Source organism: Apteryx mantelli, chromosome 7 (genome assembly GCF_036417845.1).
Source record: "Apteryx mantelli isolate bAptMan1 chromosome 7, bAptMan1.hap1, whole genome shotgun sequence".
Taxonomy (NCBI): domain Eukaryota; kingdom Metazoa; phylum Chordata; class Aves; order Apterygiformes; family Apterygidae; genus Apteryx; species Apteryx mantelli.
The window spans coordinates 22,776,313-22,797,305 of NC_089984.1; the positions used below are offsets into that span (position 1 = coordinate 22,776,313).

A 20,993-nucleotide genomic window follows, 5' to 3' on the forward strand; every position below is an offset into this window, starting at 1 on the left:
TGTCCAAAGTGTGAATCAGATAAAGGACCAAGGGGAGGACAAAATATCCCAAAGGAGAAACAACTGACAATTCATTAGACTTGATGGTGTAGTTTGCTCTTTGGGTCAGCGACCAGAGCATAAATTTCCCACTCAGGCCAGCAGGGAAGGAAATTTGTTCATACTGGACAGAGTTCAAGGATACAGTCTTATTCCCTGCTTTCCTCTCAGGCTTATGGGAATGGTCAAGGGAAGGTGGTGCAAACACACAGTAATGAAGTTAGCATTGCTATTTTGAAGGCAGCTCTAGAGACCACAAGCCTTCACTAGTGAAGAACACAAGCAGAGTTATTAGAAAGACTGAACAATAACTTCACATGCACATCTCCTTAAAAAGCTCTCCTATATAGACACTCACAGAATAAGAGCCACACACTTCTGTTGTTCAACATTGGTTGTATTTAAGAACTACACTTCAGAAGGTACCGTGTGTTTTTCACACCCCACCCCCTGCACACACACCCCTAGCACAGAACACACACAGCTTCCCAATACCATGGCAAGGGGCATCGAAAGCACAAGGTGAAAAGGGAAGGGGGGAGTCAGTCCATCAGTGCATTGTAAATGAGCTTTCACAAAGTCAAGTGCAGCAAAAACTGTTCAGACACTTAAAAAGTTAGACCTTTGGCAAATAAAGAAAAAAAAATCCTTAAGTTCCACATGTACCATTCTCTCTCCACAAGGGATGTGAACTCCCACCCTGAGCTTCAAGAATTGATGGTGCCTAACAAGTAGTAGCTGAATCTACCATGGGCTAAATAAGTAGCACAGAGCTGGGATTTCACTTGAACATCTTCCAACTAATGGCAGAGGCTATGCATGTGCCCCAGATTCCTGGGAAGGTCTTGTTTTTGGCGAGAGTCAGTAGCCTGGCCTTCTTCCCCACCTGCCCAAAGGCTGAGTATTGATAAGCATCCAGCTGAGTGACCTTTGTTTGAATCTAACCAGAGCTCTGGATAGTCTGCAACAAGTAACACGGCAATTAGATTACTCAGTGACATGGACATATTTTATAACAAGGGCCCTGCAGCTGCCAATTACACTTCATTTTTTCCTTCTGACCTGTAAAGCAGCCATAGAACAAGCCCCTGTGACCTCCTGTTAGAGAAGTCTTCCACCTTTGTACAAGAGAAGCTCACAGCAAGTAGTATATGAGCTGTCTCAGCACAAGATGGGATCTGAAGCCAAAGATATAGAGTGCTTCCTCAGCAGCATCTTCTCAACACATTTATCAGAAACCCATGTCAGAACAAGCCCTGAAGAATAAAGGAGAAAGCATTGGGAAGTCTCAATTGAACAGTCTCCCACTAATCTCTGGGATAAGTTAGACGGGGTATGAAACAGCTTCTCCTACCTCTAGCTCCTGGGACCCACTACAACCACACCAAATATACAACCCCTCTGCTCCACCCCCTCAAACCAGGAACAGCAAGGCAGTGCACAGAAGGGAAAAAAAGCCAGCCTCCGTATGAGCCTAAGGCTTTTGCATGGAAGAGGTGGAAGAAAGCATAAACAATTTTTCAAGGTTACTGCTGAAGTCTCTAAACAGAGGCTCCCCTGGTTCCTGTGCCCTGTTTTTTGTTGCTTCCTGGCCTGCTATGTCAAGTCCCAGAACACAAAAAGAATGACTATAAACTTAACCACATTTAAACAGAAAGCCCTGACCTCTTTCACATGACTGTACAAGGAAGGGAACCACACAATGGCATGAATTAAACTGATGGACAGGAGCCATACAACATCACACAAACATGCACACCTGTGCACAGCGCCACACACACACACACACACACACACACAAGTTCTTGCAGTTTCAGTAAAAAGGGCACTTCCCATGTTAGTCCAAGGAGTCGGCACCCCCTGGTGGGAAGAAGGGAGGCTCTGTACTTATCTGACATGGCATTTTGACCTTTTAGCTCAGCATCCCTGGAGAATTTATTTTAAAAGGTAGCTTAAACATCCAAGACTTGAAGAGTGCCCTGGCGTTTATGCATCTCCCTTCATAACGCTACATCCCCTTTTAACTACACTGCAGCTTCAAAACAGCAGGAGAGAAGCATTCACTCTGCAGAGAAAGCTGCTGTCAGAAGGAAGGAGGTTTATCTATACTCCTACAACACAGATGTCATTTGGACAGCATAGGATTTGGTGCTCACATACCAGATGAATTCACTGATCTCTCTACTCTGTATCAAAGTCCCAAGCATAAATGTCTTGAGTTGAAGGAAATGAATCATTTGTCCAGTTGCTCCTCACACACAGGCCATCACATGTTCATTTCCACTATACAAAGAGGTGCCAGAATTGAGCATGGACAGGTCCTCTAACAACAGAAGACTGAAATCTAACATTTCTCATCTTATATCCACTGCAGGCACCAACACACAAACCCAGCCAGGGAGCCCAAACCCTGGGAGGCTGAGCAAACAAGACCACTCCTGGTTCCCCTCCAAGCTCTTCTTCAAATGCCTGAAAATCCTTAAGCAACATATCTGAGTGCCAGAAGCCATGCTCCTCGTTGTGGCAAACAGGGCAGAGGGAGGGGAAAAAAATAAAAAGTTAGTGAACATGAATCCAGCTTCCAATAAGTGCAGACTCTTTCTTGGGAGGTTCAGTTAGATGAGAGTGGAGGATGGATGGGATACTAATGGTTCTGCAGTTCCAGTAGCCCCCTTTATTGTAGTGGGGCAGGGACAGAGATGGGCCAGGAAACCCATCAGTCTGTTAAGTGCTGCGTGCAATACTAGCGCTCAGTATCTTCCATTGCTTGTGAACAAAGCAGCTCCAACATCAGTCACCCGGGCAGCCAGCCATTAGTCATACCGTCCCTTAATCATCATATTCAACAAGGGACCCACCTGTTCAAAGCAAAGACAGATCGTTAGCGAGGATAGGTACACAGAAGTGGCAGCTGCACAGCCTGCTCCCTCCCCTTCATAGCAGCTTATGAGCTGAGGAGCTTAGGATAGAGGATCTCAACACACAAACTGAGCCTACACTGAATCAATTTCAAAGTATCTTTTGAATTAAAACACTGGGGCACCCCTCAGCACATCCTCAAACACCCTACCACAGTCACAGGAGTTAACCAGGATTCTCAACCAACACCTAATTTGGATTGTCACCAAAGCATCCCACTTGCAATCGGTTCAAACTTTTTAACTTCCCATCCTAGATTTGTGCTTTCTCATGAGATGCAGCTAAAAGAAGTCAATAGTCATCAGGGACTGCTTTTTGCAGGGCAGAGAAGGAATGCTCTCAGCCTCTGTATTCTGTCTGGTCCTTGGGGTCACTTGGAAGAAAGTCTAGGACTGAAATCTTTGGTAAGGTTTTGTTTTCAGCCAAGACCACTCCTATTTCTCAGCATTGCCTGACCACCAAGGGAAGAACTTCAGCGTGTCATGGCATTAAAACAATCCCAGGGGGAGAAGTCTGATCTCACATGGGTGTGCTAAAAAAAAAGTGTTGCTGCACAGTGATAAGGGTTACAGACCATGAAAACACTTCTATTCACATCTGGTATTTCCACTTTCATATCAACTGATCTTCAAAAATCATACCCTTTGTACTTCAATCCGCTGTTATTTGACATACCTGCTGGTTAAAGTTGCAACAAAATTCAGACAAGGCTGGGACAGGTGGTGAAGGGGAAGCACAAGGCTTAATAGAAGAGACTGCTCAAATGTCAGTGATTTGTGTTCAACAGGTAGAACACACTCACTGCTTTGACAAATACTGTGTAACTATTTCTCTTGTGGCTGCACTGAAGGCTAATGAGAGTTTGGGAGCAACACTTTTTCCTGGCAGTGCCCAGAGCCAAAGTAAACCTCCCAAGTACAAGAACAATTATTCCCCTGTTTGTAGTGACCCTCTCCAGGATCATAATTTAAGGAACTTGCCCTTTGTAGTCCAAAGGCATTCTGAAAACAGAACACAAAGAACTGTTCAGAGCAACAACACAACGCTGCCTTCTTCCACCCCACAGTGACACCTGCAGAGCCAAGCTGGCATCTTGACTTTTGTACTAACCCACAACTATTTCAACAATTTGATTCTCTTTCATACCTCTTGTGGATTTCCTAGGGCCTCTCCCAACATCTTCTCAATGTTCCTCATTATCGCCACTTTCTGATGAGCCTTTAATGGATATTCAATTCTCTTTGGGGTAGGGGCACCCTGAAATATGAAAAATAGCTCCTTGAATGCTTACTGAATTAGCAGATTATTCCTCTCTCTCCCAGGTCTTCATTCACAACATAAAAGGGAGAAAGCAGCTTTCAGCTTATGACAAGTCCTAAGGCATAGGATTTGGTTTATTGAAATTCTCGCACTGACAGCACCTGCCAATACACCTCCACCTGAAAAAATCCTCTGGCATAGAGCTATCCAAGGTGTATGAAAGGGTGCATATACTCACTTTGTACCAGAAGTTCACAGTGATGGTAATCCCCCCATTCAGGAGAGACTCAATGTGGTGCCACCTGCACAGAAACCACACAAAAAAAGAAGAGAAACAATTACTATATCCTATGGTGAAATATCTTGAGCAAAAGAGTTCAGACTGCACTACAGAGGCCTTGACCTATACCTCTGTCACCAAAACCCCAGAACTTCTGAAAAGCTCTCCTTATTTAAATACAGATACTTTTCTTGCACACATTAGTGGATAGCCCACACAATAATGTAGCTCCAGAGAGAATTATCACTTCTATTTTACAGATGGGAAATAGAGCCAGACTGGTCCAAGTTATTACAAGCAAATGCCATATTTCTGGAAAAGTTGAAACAAAATTCTCTTAAAAGCCAGCCCAAAACTTTAAACAGAAAACCCTTTAAACTTCTGTTTGCTGGTCACTGTGCACATCCTTCTTACCAGTACATAGGTATGTAGAGCACATCGCCTGGACCCACCACCGTTTCGTAGCCTACAACACTCCGGAAGTTTGGAAACTTCTCGTAGTCAGGATTGTCAAAGTCCACCTAACACAAGCAGAAATAAGAAACTCTGAATAATTTCCTGCAATGACAGGCCCTCATTATTGTCTTTCAGTGTCAAATCCTCCTGATAATCTTCCTATATAGCTTTTACATTCCCATTAGTGCCTAACTCCAAAGCGAGGTCCTGCAGTACCCCCAAAGCACCACCAACTCAAACAGGCATCCTAAAACTTATCTTCAAGCAATTTGTCTTCACCAAGTGAACAATGAAATAGAACAGAGGAAGCAGAAACAGCAGCCTAGCCACACCATCAGTAGTAGATGCTTATAATCCTAGCACTTCCAAGTCAGGATTCAAAATCTTTTGACCAGAACAAACAGAAGGACTGCCAGTCCTTCCATTTATTCTCAGTGTGTTCATCAGTTAACAGATCTGAACAGAGGTGTTGCAAAGGATCAGAAAGCAGTATGTGGCTCTAATTTCAGCACAGCTTCCTCCCACCTAGCATTTTCACAAATGCCCCTTTTCAGAATGGTGAAGAGAATAGATCTGCTACTCTCACCTGGCTCTGCCTGTCGCACGGATGGTGCACAGGATAAGGGTAGAGGCACTCAAACTGATCAGGAGGGAACAGGATACATCTCTTGTAGCCCTTAATCTGAGCGAAGAAGTTCTGCTGCTCATCATAATGAGCTGGTGTGACATTCCCTGCATAGAGAAAAGGCTGATAATCAAGACGTTCTCACGTATACTTATGAAAGTTACAAACAAGATATATTCCTTGCTAGAGCAAGGACAGTAAATACACTTCCACATATAGAGAAAACTAAACAAGGAAAACATTACATGTTACAAACTGATCATTATATCAGTCAGCCTTTACTAGAGCAGTTGCTACCCTGCTTAACAATTTCCATTCTAAATTCATATTCAGCAACTTATGCTCTGCAGAATTAGGATTTCCAGCTTGTCTCCACAAACAGCAGATGGTGATTGTTGATGGGAAGCTTTTTCAGAAAACCACTCTGTTTAGTTGACAAATTGGGGAATGGACTTTCACAGAGTACTATTAGTCTAGAGAAAGGGAGTCCTGTAGGTTGATTTTGAAAAAAGTCATAGTAATTGCGCAAGAAAACAAGTAAACAAATCTTGTCATTGGGACTTCATAATACAATCGCCCCTCCTCTGTCCCAGGGACTGATTAACAGAGTTATCAAGCCTGCCTGCCACCACTAGATCTTAAATATAATCAAATCTTAAAACACAATGGGTCATTTCGTACCCCTCACAACTATTTTTTTAAGGTTGTTTGACAATTCAGGTATTACTGTTTTGGCCTGTTCTTTTTATATATTTTCACTACAGAGAATTAAGATTAGAGAGAATTAAGGTAACAGCTAACCCTATAACCCTATTTTCATTAAAAAGATCATGCAACCAGATGCTTCCAGAGACATTCTTTTTTTCTAGCACAAACTGGTCCAAACAAATTCCTTGGTTCTTGCGACTAACCTGTTCTTAACAGGATTTTAGCTGATCATATTATGATCCACAGAGAAATGTTGATGCAGTGCTTTTATATGAGATTCTCTTTTCTCAGCTAGCAAATTATATGGCCAAGAAACAACTTTGAGCTGAGAACTACTTTCTGCAAGGGAGCAAAAACCTGCAGCCAAAAGTGAAAAGCCATGAATGGCAAAAAAATTGGACATACAGATGCAATGGTCGCTTCGAACACAGGCTGGCCTACATCATAAAACTGTATATTCCTTGCCCAGTTATTGGGATTAGAGATCCACACTTTCTACTAGTATGCTCTCCTTGCGGACACTGCAGTAGTATCTATGTTTTCTAGTGCACCTGCCTATGAATCAGTTTCCACATTTATTTGGAATTCCAGTCTCTCCAGATACTTTATGATTTACCTGTCTTCAAATTCCCCAGTACCGTCTAACTTTGCAAGATAAAATTTAGGTCTTACTTGAAAAAGAGTTCCTCCCCACAGTGTAGCAACTTAAACAGGAGCAAATGGTTTACGAAATAATTAACATTTCCTCTTGTAAAGGACATCTCTTTAGGACAGAGATTGGACACTGCTAAGAAAAGCCTGTAGGGCTAGCTTTGCTCAGCTTGCAAGCCCTTAGGCTCTGGGCGCTTAAGATCTACAGTATCTGAAGCGTTCAAATGATAAACAGGGATCCGTCTCAGAACATGATTAGTGATCACTGAAAACACGGCCCTAACAGCATTGCACAGAGTCTTTTCATGAGAGCTGACCTCCAGGCATTCACAAAAAGCAGGCTGTCCTTATCTTTCTCTCTCTATAATCCAATTTAAGTTGTGACAACACTCCCCTCCCAACCCAAAGCTTTGCACTGCTTGCTCTGAAGGGACCATAAGAAATTAGCGTAAAATTCATTTGAAAGACTCTCTGGAACTGAAATACAGAATTGCTGACCAAATCTCCTCCCCTTCTCCTCCATTCAGAGGAAGCTGCTTACCTTCCATGCCAATAAGAAGCAAATTAGAAGTCAATTGACCCCAGCCACGTTTCCCTTGCTGCTTGTTAATCCAATTCCAGTTGAAGCCAAGAAAATCCACTACAATCTTCCTTCCAACTGTGTCATTCAGGGTTTGCTGCAGGTATAGCCTGTATTTCCCCAGAGACAAGCAGAAAGCAAGTATTAAGCTTTTGCATGAATACAAAGGCACCTCTTTGCTCACCTTCAGAAAGACACTTCCTTGCTCCTCTGTACACGTACCCCTTCACCAGACACATGAGACATTTGAAGACAGAAGGTTTCATCTACAGGAAGGAGTGGAAAAACTATCCCTGCTCTGTACAGCATCAAGATCTAATTTTTAGGGATTTTGTTTTATCACCACCCACTACAAATACCCAGGGAAGGAAACAGCTTCAAAATCCCCCAAACTTTGCCAAAAGATTTCCTAGTACAGAACACAGCTCTGCTGGAACAATCACAGGGGAAAAGCTTTAGATTTTTACAGCAAGAACAATCCCTGACCAAGCAGGATGAGGAAACCCTAAACAAATGAGCCACAATCAAATATCAAAAATACTCATGAATAACCCCTAGTTTAATGCTCTAAGCCATTTGCCATACTAGTTACCTCTTTTACAGTGTAGAAGGGCAAAAGAAGGCTCAGAAAACTCAGCACTTCTCAGTATCGAGTTATCTTAAAGCCACACATACATTTAGACACAGGGGATTGAAGAAACCAAACTTCCATATTAACAATCTCAGTATTAAAAACTATTGTTTGCAATGCTGGAAGAAAAAATGTGTTTCTAAGCTCAAGGACTGGCTTCTCCCTTGGAGAAAGTACACCCAAAGCTGAGAAAGGCAGAGGCAAGAGGACCAGTGGACATGGACAGAGAGTGTTGCTTCAAATAACCATCTGTAAGTCCTCCGAGAAAGCTATTTGCTGACTGACAAAATCAACCAGAGGTTTGTATACTTCCATAAAAAAGAAGCTCCTCTTGCTAATTTAGAGCTCTGTTAGTCGTCTAGGTCAACATCATAAACACACACACAGCACATATGCCATTACTCCTCATCTTCCTGAGGAAAGGTTAACAGCAACTACCTCAGCATTCTGTAAAAAGTCTGAGTGCCATTGCCTGTGCCTTTTCACCAGCTAACTAAGCTCCTTCTACAGATACCACAGTCTGGCAAAATAAAGTGACAATTATGGCCTTCTCTATCCAACCCCTACTACAGACAAAGGGGAAAAAACATCTCTGCAGACAGACAATTTAAACAGTTCGATTAACTAAGGGCACAACTTTAACCTGATAACACTGTGCTGTGATAACACAGGTGCTGTGAACTTACAGCCCCAAAAAGGAAAAGCCTATGGAAAAAAAAAAAGTTCCAGAGGTTTTAATCATCAGTTACTTAAGTGAAACTTATCCCCTACTTAAATCCAGGTAAATGTAGAAATTCCCACAGATTGCTTACCTCTCAGCGCTCCCTTTCTGTTGTATTTCTTTAAGTCTGTCCACAAACTCAGCGAACTTCATCTCTTCCCTGCTTGACTTGGGCTTGAAGTTCTTGAAATTGGCCATCTTCTTCTCATCGTAGTACAAAAACTTGTGTGTGCTGGCACTGTACACTGAGAAGTCCCCATTGCCAATGTTTTCCTGGAGGTAGTCCAGGTCCCATTTCAGAGCAGGATAAACCAGATTTGTATCTGTCAGCACCACTGGCTCCTAGAGAGACACAGGAAGTTTATTGATCCAAGGACCTCTTGAACTTGAGAATGAACACATTCGTTACTGCAATCACAGTTTTTCTTCTAAAATAGGGAATTGACAAAGGGATATGAAGTAATCTGGTAAGTTTGCCTAGGTAGAAAAACACGCAAAACATTACAGACAGTTTTAGGAAAGTGGTGGACTGCTCCCACAGCAAGTTCCTAGCAGCAATAGGACAGACTCCACTATCTACTTAGCTAATCTCTAACATGAAAGGTTAGGCAAACATTAGCTGGAAACAGTTTTAAATCTACTAGGTCCTTCTGCATAGCAGAGATACAGAGTAGATTCTGTCTGCTCACTTCCAGCCCCACATACAAAGGCATAAATGGTGGCAAAAAGATAGTTTTGAAACTGGAAAAGGAGACAGCACAAATCTCTTTCCTGATAGCCTCACAGATAACTTCAAGACATCTAAAGGAGGAAGATTTCTCCATCTCTTCTACACAAAAAAAAAAAAAAAAAAAAACACTGCAGGAACAAAACAGAGGTTATCACTTGCCTCCTCAAACATAAATACTAAGAAACCCAGATGAGAACAACGGCTGCTGTGTTCCCAAGCTGTGCACGCAAAACTTCCCTTCTTACACGTTTGCTTCCCCAAACCCTAGTAACTTTACAAAAACTAGATTGAACTTGCCTTCCAGAACCAATACAAAAGCGGCTATCACAATGCAACCTTCACATTTGCGGCTGCTCTCACTCGGAAAAGAACAAACGTGAGCCCGCGGCTTTACCTAACTTTGCCACGGTTTACATCCCAAAACCAAGGCACTGAAAGCAAACGTTTCCTGCAGATTTCACAGCTCAACGTTGCGGCACCGGGATGAAATGCTCACGGCACCTAACAGGCACCGGACACCGGCAGCAACCGTGCCCGCGCGGAGAGGGAGCGGTGCGGGCTCAGCAGCGCGGCAGCCGGGGGAGACGCGCCGACAGAGGGAGGAGAGGGCACCGGGACAGCACCGGGGCCTGCAGAGCCCTGCCCCCGGCGGTCGCGCTCCCGGCCCGGCTCGGCCCCGGCCGGGAGGGCGGGGCTGGTGGTCCCTCCGCCGGTGCGGTCCCTCCGCCGGTGCGGCCCCCCAGCCCCGCCGCAGCCCCCGGGCCGCGCCGCGGCACCTCATTCTCGATGAGCTCCTCGGCGCGGGGATCGCTGTGGCTGAGCCGCGGGATGGGCCGCGTCTCGAAGGAGTAGCGGCGGAACTGGGATTCGCTCCAGCCGGGCCCCGCCGCCGCCGCCGCCGGGCCCTCCCGGCACCCCGCCGCCGCGGAGGAGGAGGCCGCCGCCATCGCCGCCTCCACCGGGAAACCCGGAACTGGGAGGCCGGAAGCGGAAGTTACACGCCCAATGCACCGCCGGAAGCGAGGGGGAACAGAGGGCGGTGGAAGGGGGCACCATCGAGGCGGGCGGAGGGAGCGCCGCCGCCGCGCGCAGCGCCCCCCGGCGCGGGGCGGGCCCGGGGGGAGCGGGGACGCCGGGGCCGGGGCCGGGGCCGTCGACGGGGCGAGCCCTTATCTTCGGTGCTCCGCTGAGCCCCGACCGCTTTCACGGTTCTGCCACGGTTAGGGGAGCTGGGAACACAAACGGGGGAGAAAGGACCGGGGAACAGGAGGCCTCGCCGTGACGGCAGCGCTGCGGGAGCAGAACTGCCATGTCACCAGGCTACAGCGTCACAGGGCCTGGCCCTTGCGGTGGGAACTCCTGCCTTCACCTCCACCTCCTTGCTCGAGGGCAGCTTAAACTCGCTGCAGAAGAAGACAACGTACAGAAATACAAACCAAATATTCACGATGTTTTACTTCCTGCTCAATTCTCCATTTACCAGTGAAATCAGTGCTACCAACACTGCTGCTCCACGTATGCCAGGGTGACCGCATTGCCATGCGTTTCCTCCAGGCCACTTCGGATGCCGGATGAAGCTGGAAATCAACCCCCTGTATTATTGTTCATGCTTTTAATTGATAACTCCTTTCCATTGATTGCAGCAGACAATAACAGAGGGCACAAATGGTACCGTTACTGCTAATTGACAGAATGTTAATGCTAATGTTTTGGAATTGCTTCAGTTGCAATGCCTGTAATGATTTGGGGAAAACAGCAAATTACATGTTGTCCTCAAACAGCGTAAAGGAAATGCACAACCATGTTTCGTTCCTGAAAACTGAGGTTTAATTAACACTTACTACAAGAAAAAAGATATAGCTCTGTTCGGTGTAATCTCTGCCTTTAGATCATGAAATGAATGGACATTATATGAATTGTGCTCCTAGGACCAGAACTGTCAAAGTCTTTCTTTAGCATGCATTTATTATTTGAGTCAAAGTCTACATTTTGCATTTAATGTGAAAGCAGCAAGAACTATGATCGCTCTTTTCCAAAAATGAGTGCCACAGTTAGGCATCAGCTTTTGAGGAAAGTTCAGCTCTGGCACTAAGTAGTCTCACAGTCGATGGATCTGTTGTTCTAGCTGCGTAGCTTTGTGGTCATGAGAATAAGGCAATCTATCTTCCTCTGTCTTTCCAAGATTTATTAATATACTTAGTTGTAGGAAAATAAGTGCTGCTTTTAAATCTACAGGACCACTCACATACAGTTCAAGAAAAACTTATGCAATGTATTTGCAAAATGGGGTTCTTAGGAAGCTTGAGCCATGTCTATAAAAGACTTTGAACATCAAGTCAGAGAGCTGTAAGTACCCACCAGTGAAGAGCCCATGTAAGGAGCAACAGACCATGGTCTGGGCCTGGGGTGAGGTCTGACCCCAGTGAGCGAGTAACCAAAGGCCCCAACTTGCAGGGTGACACTGCTGGTCCCCAAAGCACCATGCACTTGTGGGACAGAGGCACCAAATGCTGCTCCATGGCAAAACTCCAGCTGCTTCTGCACTAGAGGGTTGGGCTCTGAGATAATAACTTTATTAAATAACTAATTGATATACGAACTTCACTGCATACTTGGTTGTTAACTGTAAAGGAGTCAGCTGGATTAAGACACTGTCCCTAAAACAAGACAAGGCCTTCCCTTGGATTAAGTAAAAGGATCATATTCTAACCTGTCACAATGATTTCCACCTCAGACACGCTATATTTCAGATAGATCTTTGTGGTTCATCGCTATCTTCATTAAATTAGTAGGTTTATAATTAATGTTGTTATTAGAATAAATGACTTTAATGACAAATTATCCATGATAGTTTTTGATCTGCAAAGGTTTATAATGTAGATCGTTATAGAGACATTACCCATTATGGCTGATGTGAATAACTGAAGGAAAATGAGTTCAACTACCACAGAGTTTACATAATGAAGTAAACTGCAGAATCCGTTAATGTTAATATTGATCTTATCTACAATAATATATTGCTTACATTTGAAAAATAACATCACTAAATTAACATGCCATTTCAGCTGCTCACATTTTCCTGGCTCCACTGAGATCAGACAATTACATTCTGGTATTAACTTTAATAATATTGATACTAATACAAAAAAGACAATTTGCATAACACAGCCAGCCACAGAATCGATCTTATTTAGTATTGATCCAGCTTTTCCATAAGATGCTGCCCTGTATATGAAAGATAATATCTGTAATAAATTCTCATTACCCTGTTTCAGATGGTGACATCCAGAGTGAAAGATCACTTCAGTGCCCTTTTCGTGCATTAGCTTTTATGTCGATATTATAATAACAACGGCTGATTAAGTAATACCCCGGGCGGGAGGTGTTTCTCCTGCGGGCGGGCTTGCCCGCGGGCCGGGCCGGGCCGGGCCGGGCCGGGCCGGGCCGGGGAGGAAGGCGCCGCGCGTCGCGGGAGCCCCTCGGAGGCGGCTCGGCGCTGCCGGCGAGGGCGCCGCCCGGCCGCCGCTGCCCCACGAGGAACGGGGTCACTCGCGAAAGCAGACTTTCACCAGCAGGGCAGCTTTTCTGCCGCGCAGGCCACTCCGAACCAGGAAGACGCGTATTTTTCTATTTGTATGGAGAAAAAAAGCGCTGAAACAGCGCGTACGCGCGGGGCAGGGGAGGGAACTTTGCCTCCGGGGCGCAGCGCGGCTCGCCCGCCCCTGCAGAGCCGCGGCGATGCCGGCTGGGAGGCCGGGCCGGGCCGGGCGGAGCGGAGCGGCGCGGCGCGGCCTGCCCCGGCCCCCCCGCCCCGCTCCGCCCCCTCGCCGCGTTTCCTGGCAACACTGCCCCCCTACCCCGTGCCCCGCCCCGCGCCTTTCTGTCCTTGCCGGCCACCGTCCGCGGCGCCTGCGCGGTGGGGGCGATGATGGCGGCGGTGAGGGCCCGCAGTGTCCTCTGGCAGCGGGCGGCCGCCCGGCTGCGAGCGGGGGCGGCGGCGCCGCCGCACGGGGCGCGGGCAGGTCAGCGGGGCCGGGCGGCGGGGAGGGAGGGGAGCGCCCCGTCCTTGGGGCGGTGGCGGCGCCGCACGGGGCGCGGGCAGGTCAGCGGGGCCGGGCGGCGGGGCGCCTCGGGCAGCAGCGGCGGCGGGGAGGGTGGGGGACGTCCCGTCCTTGGGGCGGCGGCGGCGGCGGCGGGGCCCGGGCCGGAGCCGGGGTCCGCGGTCCCCCGCCGCGGTGTGAGGCGGGCGGCGCCCTGCTCTGCCGGGCCGGCGCCCCGGCCCCGGCGCCCACCCTGCCCTGTCCGTCTCCCGCCAGCCTCGGATCTGCCCAAGGAGCTGATGCCCGGCCCGTACCCGCGCACGCCGGAGGAGCGGGCGGCCGCCGCCAAGAAGTACAACATGCGGGTGGAGGACTACGAGCCGTACCCCGACGACGGCTTCGGGTGAGCTTGGGGGGCTCGGGAGCCCCGAGCGGGGCCGGCAGCGCCCTGCCCCGCGCCGCCACCTCGCGGGCTCCCAGCCGAGGGCCCGTGCTGCGAGCGGAATCGCTGCAGGCACACCTGAGTATGTTTAAAACGTGAGCAAACCGAGCAGATGGGAGCCCGGTGTGGATAAAATACTGTGTGAGAGACTTCAGGTGCTGTTGTAGTGCAAGGCTGAGGGGAGTAGACTGAAATCCATCTCTGGAATAAAGGTTTCAAGAGAAGTTTAACTGTTAGGGAATAGTATGAAATGTGCAAAGCAGTGGACAGGAAGGGATCTGTGTTTCAGTTAGGCTTGCATTTTCTTCCAGGCAGCATAGCCTAAAAAAGCAACTGTGAGGAATGCCATTTCTTATGATGACTAATATTGAGCTGGTAGTTTTTGTGCTAGTTGAATGTATGCATTTAAAATACGTATATGCTATAGTTTGGGAGCTACAGAAACTAAAAATGTATTGCTTTGTTCCTTCCTTTTAATAGGTTTAATAATGTTTTGCACAAGATGTATAGAAACTAATACAGGTTTCTTATACATCTGTGTGTGGTTTTTTTTTTTCCTGGTTCTCATAGGTACGGTGACTATCCCAAGCTCCCTAATCGATCTCTTCATGAGAGAGACCCCTGGTACCAGTGGGACCAGCAAGACATGAGGCATAACTGGGGACAGCCGGTAGGAATGCTAGTAGCTGTTTCCAAGCTACTAATCAATACTATTTTTACAAAATACTTAACTGCACTTAAGTGTACTTAAATACTTAAGTCCACTGGTGCTTTCTCTGTATAGCTCTTTGTCCAGTTGCATCTCCAAGTGCAGGAGTGTACTTCCTATGCAAACGGGGCAGTCAGTTGGAGGAAAAAAATTAGGCCATGGCTGTCAGGGTAAATTCTTGTTTGAGGATGCCAAGGAATGTTAATATAAATAGCTTTTCAAATTTAACTTTCTCTGTAGGAATGTGAAAGGTTGGTCCTTTTTATTATTTATTTATTTATTTATTATTTTTTTTTTGTCTGATCTGACTAAATGTCAGAGCTTAGTTATGAATCACTTAGCTAAAAAGCCAGTATTAGAGTAAAAGTTCTTTTTGTCCTGTGGGTGCAGCCATTGCTACTTTATTACTCTAGGATTGTTTTGGGGTAGAAGAAATAAGATGGCCCTTTCCAAAGAAAGTCCCTAAGATATCCTTAACAGAAATGAGCAAGTAGATTTCAAAAGTTAACCTAGGTGCTCTAAGTTCCTCAGTTTCCTTGTCAGGAGTAACTTTCCAGGTAGTGCATAGTGTTTCTGTGAATGACTGAAATATAACCATGAATATTTAACTTAGTAATTGACTTGAGCCTTCTTTACTAAAAGGGAACGTAAGCATGTGTATGTAATATATATCCTAATATAAACATGCAAGAAGATCATAGCATGTGTACCACAGGGTAGGGATCAAAGTCCTTATTGTAATGACTGTAGAAGCAATCTCATGAAAGCCCTTGTGATGATTCTGTATTCTTGTGCTTCCTGGCACAGGAAGGCTTGTGCAGGTACTCCTGCCCTTGAGGTGGGATAAGATGTTGATTTTTTAAGAAGTGGCTTTTGCTTATAATTCCTAGTTATGATGGAGTTTTGAAAAAGTGCTTGGAAACAGCAAAAACCCCCACATTTTCCTTGACCTATCATTGCTTATTAGGGGTGGCTTTATAACATGGAGGGCAAGATTCAGTTGCCTAAGCATAGATTTCTAATGCCTCTTGCATGCTGTAGGGTATTTGAGATTTCCATGGGGGGTTGGCAGCTGGGGGCCAGGTAAAGTATGCTGGTGCATTTCAGATGTCTGTACGTGTCTGTTTAGGCAGCTGAATTCTGCTCAGAGTCTGGCTTTCCTGGGCTGATAGCAAATGGCTGTGTATGCAAAGTGGGCAGCTAGGGAACTAGGCACAGTATTTAAGCTAGAAATTAATGAGTTGTCTGCTTTCTTTAATGTGAAAGGAGACAATGGACAGAACACAGGACTTTGCTTTGTATCTTTGTATATGGAGACAAGTTTAAATGCCCTTCTGCTCAATCAAGAAGGGCATTAGCTAGCTACTACCCCTGCTCTTCTCCTGTCATGGAGTAACAGTGGCAGATGCTCTACCCTTTCTGAGGAACCAGCTTCCAAGTGGCAAGAGGTTGCTTCTTTATTTAAAGTAACAATGGTACTTAGATTTGGGCGCGTGACCAACTTCCATAAGCCAGAGTACCAATTTCTACCATGCCTTCTCATCACCAGCAGGGGAACAAATATAAGGTGGAGTGATTATATATATAAAGAAAAGCTGCTGGTATTTTAGAACAATAATAATAAAGCATCATTGCCTGGTATGAACAAATGCTGGAATTTGGAGTCATGGATTTTACTGTGAGCAACAACTTGCTGTGACTGTAGGTAAATCACTCTGGTTCCTGTGGCTTTAAGTCCTGTTGTGAGGTGCAGATGAAACTGCTTCTGGCAGTTTTGTGAATCTGAATGGTGTAAAGCACTTGTTTTCTAGGGAGAAGTGGGTTGAGTGTTGCTGGGTAAGTGTATAGGCTTTTCCTATGTTTTTCAGATGCACTGGGACTTCGACATGTATATTCGGAACCGTGTTGATACATCCCCCACTCCAGTTCCCTGGCACACCATGTGCAAACATTTCCTTATCTTTTTGACTACCATGCTGATCATGTTTGGTGTTGGAGAGATGTACCCTTCTTACAGGCCTGTGGTGAGTGATACCCTCGGGCAAAAGGAAGAAAAGTAGCCGTGTTGCATGTAACTTCCAGGTGCCCAGGAGAGTGTTTAGCTGAAGCTGGGTGACGAGTGTGAATGTGAAGCCCTGCTGTGAGCAGGAGTTGGGACAGAGGAGCTCCTGCAGCCCCATCCAACCTGATTTGTTTTCTTGGCTGGCTTTGCTTAGCACAGGTTCTGTCTCACAGTGAACAGAAAAATTTCTACCATTGCTGTCATTCTCATGAAGCTAATTTTAAATTACCTGACTTACAATTTTCCTTCTTTGTCCTAGGCATTCACTTTCCCTGTGTGTCTGAGACGCGTTTTTTTTTCCCCTTCTTTGTCTAGGCCAGTAGACTCTACCTGCATAGAGACACTTCCTGTATCCAGTCTTTTTATAAAATAGTTTGTGCTTTTTCTATGGTGTTAAAGATGAATGCTTGGTATCCCCTCTCTTCTCCTGGCTGGTGTTTTTAGTTGCATCTTATATGATCTTGGTCATTTGGAATAGTTTTGATGAATGTCTGAACATACATGTGAGTTTTGTAATATGTTATCCTCATGCTGTGCGATAAACCCTTGGTTAAGGTCAAGTGCAAGACCACCTTGATGTTTTTGTTAAAGGACATGAATTTGTACCAAAGACCTCTATCCACCTCTGAATTTACAGACTTTCCTCCTGTTCTACTATTCCTACTGAAACACTTAAGAAATAAGAACTTAAGTTGTAACTGACAAGCCTTGATTGTATGTATATATGGGGAGGCATTCCTTCCTTTTCCTGTAAGCTGCTTGTTTGAATGTAGTGAATTTGCACTTCATATCTGTCTGTCTTTGTAGGGACCGAAGCAATATCCCTTCAATGACCTATATCTGGAGAGAGGAGGAGACCCGAATAAAGAGCCACCAGTGGTGAAGCACTATGAAATCTGAAACTTGTTGGAAGTGCAAAATTTCTCCTGTGTCAGCTCTGCTTGGGATGGCATCTTATTTAGTGTTCACTGTGGCTTATGTTAATGCTTGTTCTTCAACATTTAACCACTAACTGCAGTGAAATATATTGATGATACCTATTGTGCTCGTTGTCTTCTGTTGGTTTGAGAAGCCAAAACAATAGCCAATGAAATGAAATGACCTTTGCCATTTTTCTAAACAGGCTAATATCTGTGGAGGCAAAGCTCCTCTTTGAGTACAGTCCTAGGACTGCTGCTAGTTTGTATACATTGTGCACAAGTGTTCCTTAGCTAAGCCCGAACTATTTAGGTAGGAAATGTTGCCTATTACCAAGTGGCTTACTGCCGGTGCTGCTGGGAATTCAGGAACTAGAATGTGTTCACTTAATGTGAAGTGACAGGCAGAACCAGACTGTTCAACTCTGTTACCTGGGAGTCACATACCATATGAATAACTGTCCTTCCTCACTGGAATTTGGCTCTGGCCTCTTCTTTCTTTAGATAAGCTCTTAAGTGAGGCTTATGAAACCAGTGGGCAACACTAGTGAGGCACAGAGCCTTGCTGTGCATGGCTTGAAGCTGACAGTGAAGCTGCCTATAATACAGATACAACAAGGCTAAGGAGCAAGTCCAACTCTGGCCAGAGCTGTTTTGCTGTGTCTGAGCTTTATTCCTTGTTCCGAGTATACAGACACCTGAGCTGGCTGTTACAGGGCCAGAGCTGGCCCACCAGGGTTGTGGTTATGTCTGACCCATGAAGTGTGCCAGTTTTGCTGCAAACCATTGTTCTAGGGCCTCCTGTGGCTTCATCTGTAGTTCAAAATTGGGAAAGTTATCCCTATGATTTAATTAAGCTCCTAGACTTTTCAGCTCCACCCTTCCCTTCGCATAAGCCTTTCTCTCTATTACAGGAAGAGAATACTCTCAGTATGGTGAAAGTTCTCTGAATTCCCCTCTTGCTGTGTCTTAGGCCCTGCTGCTTAGTTGCAGGAGTGGGCCATCAGAGAATGCCAAGGGCTTGGGCTCTTCCTGGTGCTGCTTATAAACTGGGTGCTGTGCTTCCCTTTCAAAATCCTGTCATGACTCATGTAGTTTGGTGCCTACTTAAGGAGGTAGGCATTTGGAAAAAGTTATTCACAAATTCCCTGTCTATAACGTTTTTAAACTCAGATTCTAAAGGACAGCTCTCTTGACCCCTATGTAGCAGTTTCTATAAGGATGTATGTTTAAGGGAATTAAATGATTGTTAAGTGTTAGGATATTCAAATATTTATGCTTAAATAAAACTAACCTCCTTGGCGGTGCTGAACAGTCATCATTCCTCCTGACTTTTGTAAGCTGTCACCTTGTATCCTAGTTACAGAAATACTCATATTTAAGTTACAGATGATGCATTTTTCCTTTCCCACAGAAGGATTTTCAAAATATTTTCTGAGCTGCAGGTGCCTTAAAACTGACTTCTGGTGCTTAGTGTTATGCATGGTACTCCTTAGGCATACTTGAGTAAGAATTGTTACCATTCCATGCAAAGCACAGCTGTTACAGGATGTTGTTCTGTGACAGCACTGTAGACAATGTCTTGAAACTGTCTTGAGCTAAACTGAGAAAGATCATGGTAATAGGTGCCAAGTCTTGAACCCTATCTTGGTCTGTGCAAAATTATGTCACAACAATTATATAGTCCTGAACCTGCCTCAGTCCAGCTTACAGAACTGCATTCCAAATGGCTGCCCTGCCCAGAAGGGTGTTTGCTGCTGCCTTTGAAGATGTCATACCCTGTGCAATTCCAGCCAGTAACTTACTCTACTAGATGATGTTTTTCTGCATGAGGAAGGCATAAGGGGTAGGGCAGAGAATATGGCTCAGAGATCCTTAAGAATGTGGTTCTGCTTTGAGAGGCAATGACAATTTGGAAGATGTGATTGAAGGAGAAAAGACTGCCTATTATGTAATGTGGACAAATTTTTTTTCTCAAAAAGGGAAGAGAGGTGAGGGAAGAGTGTCTGGGGGCTTCTTTGTTTTTGCTGGTAGCTAAAATGCATTTAGCAATAAATATCCTTTGCCTATGCCATGTTCCTTTCCCTCCTGTATGCTGTATCAGAAAGGTTTAAATTTGGAGCTTGAAGGCTGTAGTTGAGGTGAAGATTCTTGGAGGGAAGTGACTTAAGTGGTATCAGGCCCTGGCTTCAGCTGTGGTGATCCTTGACCTAAAGAATGAAGCAGGTATCAAACTAGTGGGTGGAGCAAATCCAAGTGTCTTAAAAATGGAAAAGGTGCCTGAGATCCTCTTGGCTAGGAAGCACATGAGATGCAAAGATTGGGCTTGCTTCTGACAATACTGATTGTATGGAAACCACCAATTTGAGCTGTAATAGGTGCTGTTCAGTAGCTGAAAAAATGAGAATGAAAAGGGACAGAAGGAAGCAATAAATGCTATACGATTTCTGCTGAGTGTAAGTGGATATGAATTTCAGTCATATATCTCTGCTGAATGATGGGAAAGGACCAAGGTGGTAGTAGCAAATCTCCGGAAATGGGGGTTCTCCTCCTCCTTGTGTGCTTTCAGCAATTGTTGATGACCTGTTCTACTTAGCTGTGAGGTTCTTTTCAGGCTCAGAGGCTTCACATGTTGCTTCACAAAATTGGTATTATTTTTTTAAATAGTTCAGGAAAAGTGACAAAGGCTTCCTCAATGACAGTGAAACCCACGCAGAGAGCTGAAGCCCCTCTGCTCCCTGGTGATGCTATAGGGCTATGGCAGTACCACCCGGAAACCCAACATACCTGTAAACTATAGAGGAGACCCAAAACAGCCCCCGTTCCTGGGCTGGCGTCAGAGGGGCTGCCTGCCGTCAGCTGTGAAATGCCCTCGGTATTTCATATATGCGCTAGCATAGGTATATTTCATGTGCACACTAGAAGGCTTTAAGGGCTAAAAGAACAAACTGAGGAACTTCCGCTGTTGCTCTCCTCGCCGTCTGTCCTCCCGCAGGGCCGGCTTGGGCCGCACGAGGGCGGTGGCGGCGGCGCGTTAACGGCTCCCGGCCCCCCGTAACGGCTCGCGGCCCGCAGCGAGGGGGGCGGGTCCCCCCGCGGGGGGGCGGGGCGGGGCGGGACCAGGCCCGTCAGGCCGGGCGGGGCCGCCGCTGCCTGCGGAGTCGCGGGCGGCGCTTCGCGGACGGCGCCTTTTCGGCTCCTGGCGGCCGCCGTCGCGAGGGCT

The 20,993-nt window shown here is 46.0% G+C and overlaps 2 protein-coding genes across 3 annotated transcripts; one reads left to right on the forward strand and one right to left on the reverse strand.

Annotated features, from left to right (window-relative positions):
* Window positions 1-421: 421 nt before the first annotated feature.
* Window positions 422-10,556, reverse strand: HIF1AN (hypoxia inducible factor 1 subunit alpha inhibitor). Its single transcript, XM_067299982.1, has 8 exons — window positions 10,377-10,556; window positions 8,962-9,212; window positions 7,480-7,628; window positions 5,541-5,686; window positions 4,913-5,019; window positions 4,457-4,520; window positions 4,105-4,215; window positions 422-2,897 (listed from the first exon to the last, which is right to left on the reverse strand). Exons 1-8 carry the CDS (start codon window positions 10,545-10,547, stop codon window positions 2,853-2,855), a joined length of 1,044 nt encoding a protein of 347 aa, XP_067156083.1. The 5' UTR covers window positions 10,548-10,556; the 3' UTR covers window positions 422-2,852.
* A 2,944-nt stretch (window positions 10,557-13,500) lies between these two features.
* On the forward strand, window positions 13,501-17,894 carry NDUFB8 (NADH:ubiquinone oxidoreductase subunit B8). 2 transcript variants are annotated; one of them, XM_067299984.1, is made up of 6 exons: window positions 13,501-13,593; window positions 13,677-13,702; window positions 13,917-14,043; window positions 14,653-14,752; window positions 16,660-16,815; window positions 17,661-17,894. In XM_067299984.1, exons 1-6 carry the CDS (start codon window positions 13,526-13,528, stop codon window positions 17,751-17,753), a joined length of 570 nt encoding a protein of 189 aa, XP_067156085.1. In that variant the 5' UTR covers window positions 13,501-13,525; the 3' UTR covers window positions 17,754-17,894. The 2 variants fall into 2 exon arrangements, with proteins under 2 accessions (XP_067156085.1, XP_067156084.1); XM_067299983.1 differs by lacking the exon at window positions 13,677-13,702 and having other exon boundaries at window positions 13,501-13,622.
* The last annotated feature ends 3,099 nt before the right edge of the window (window positions 17,895-20,993 follow it).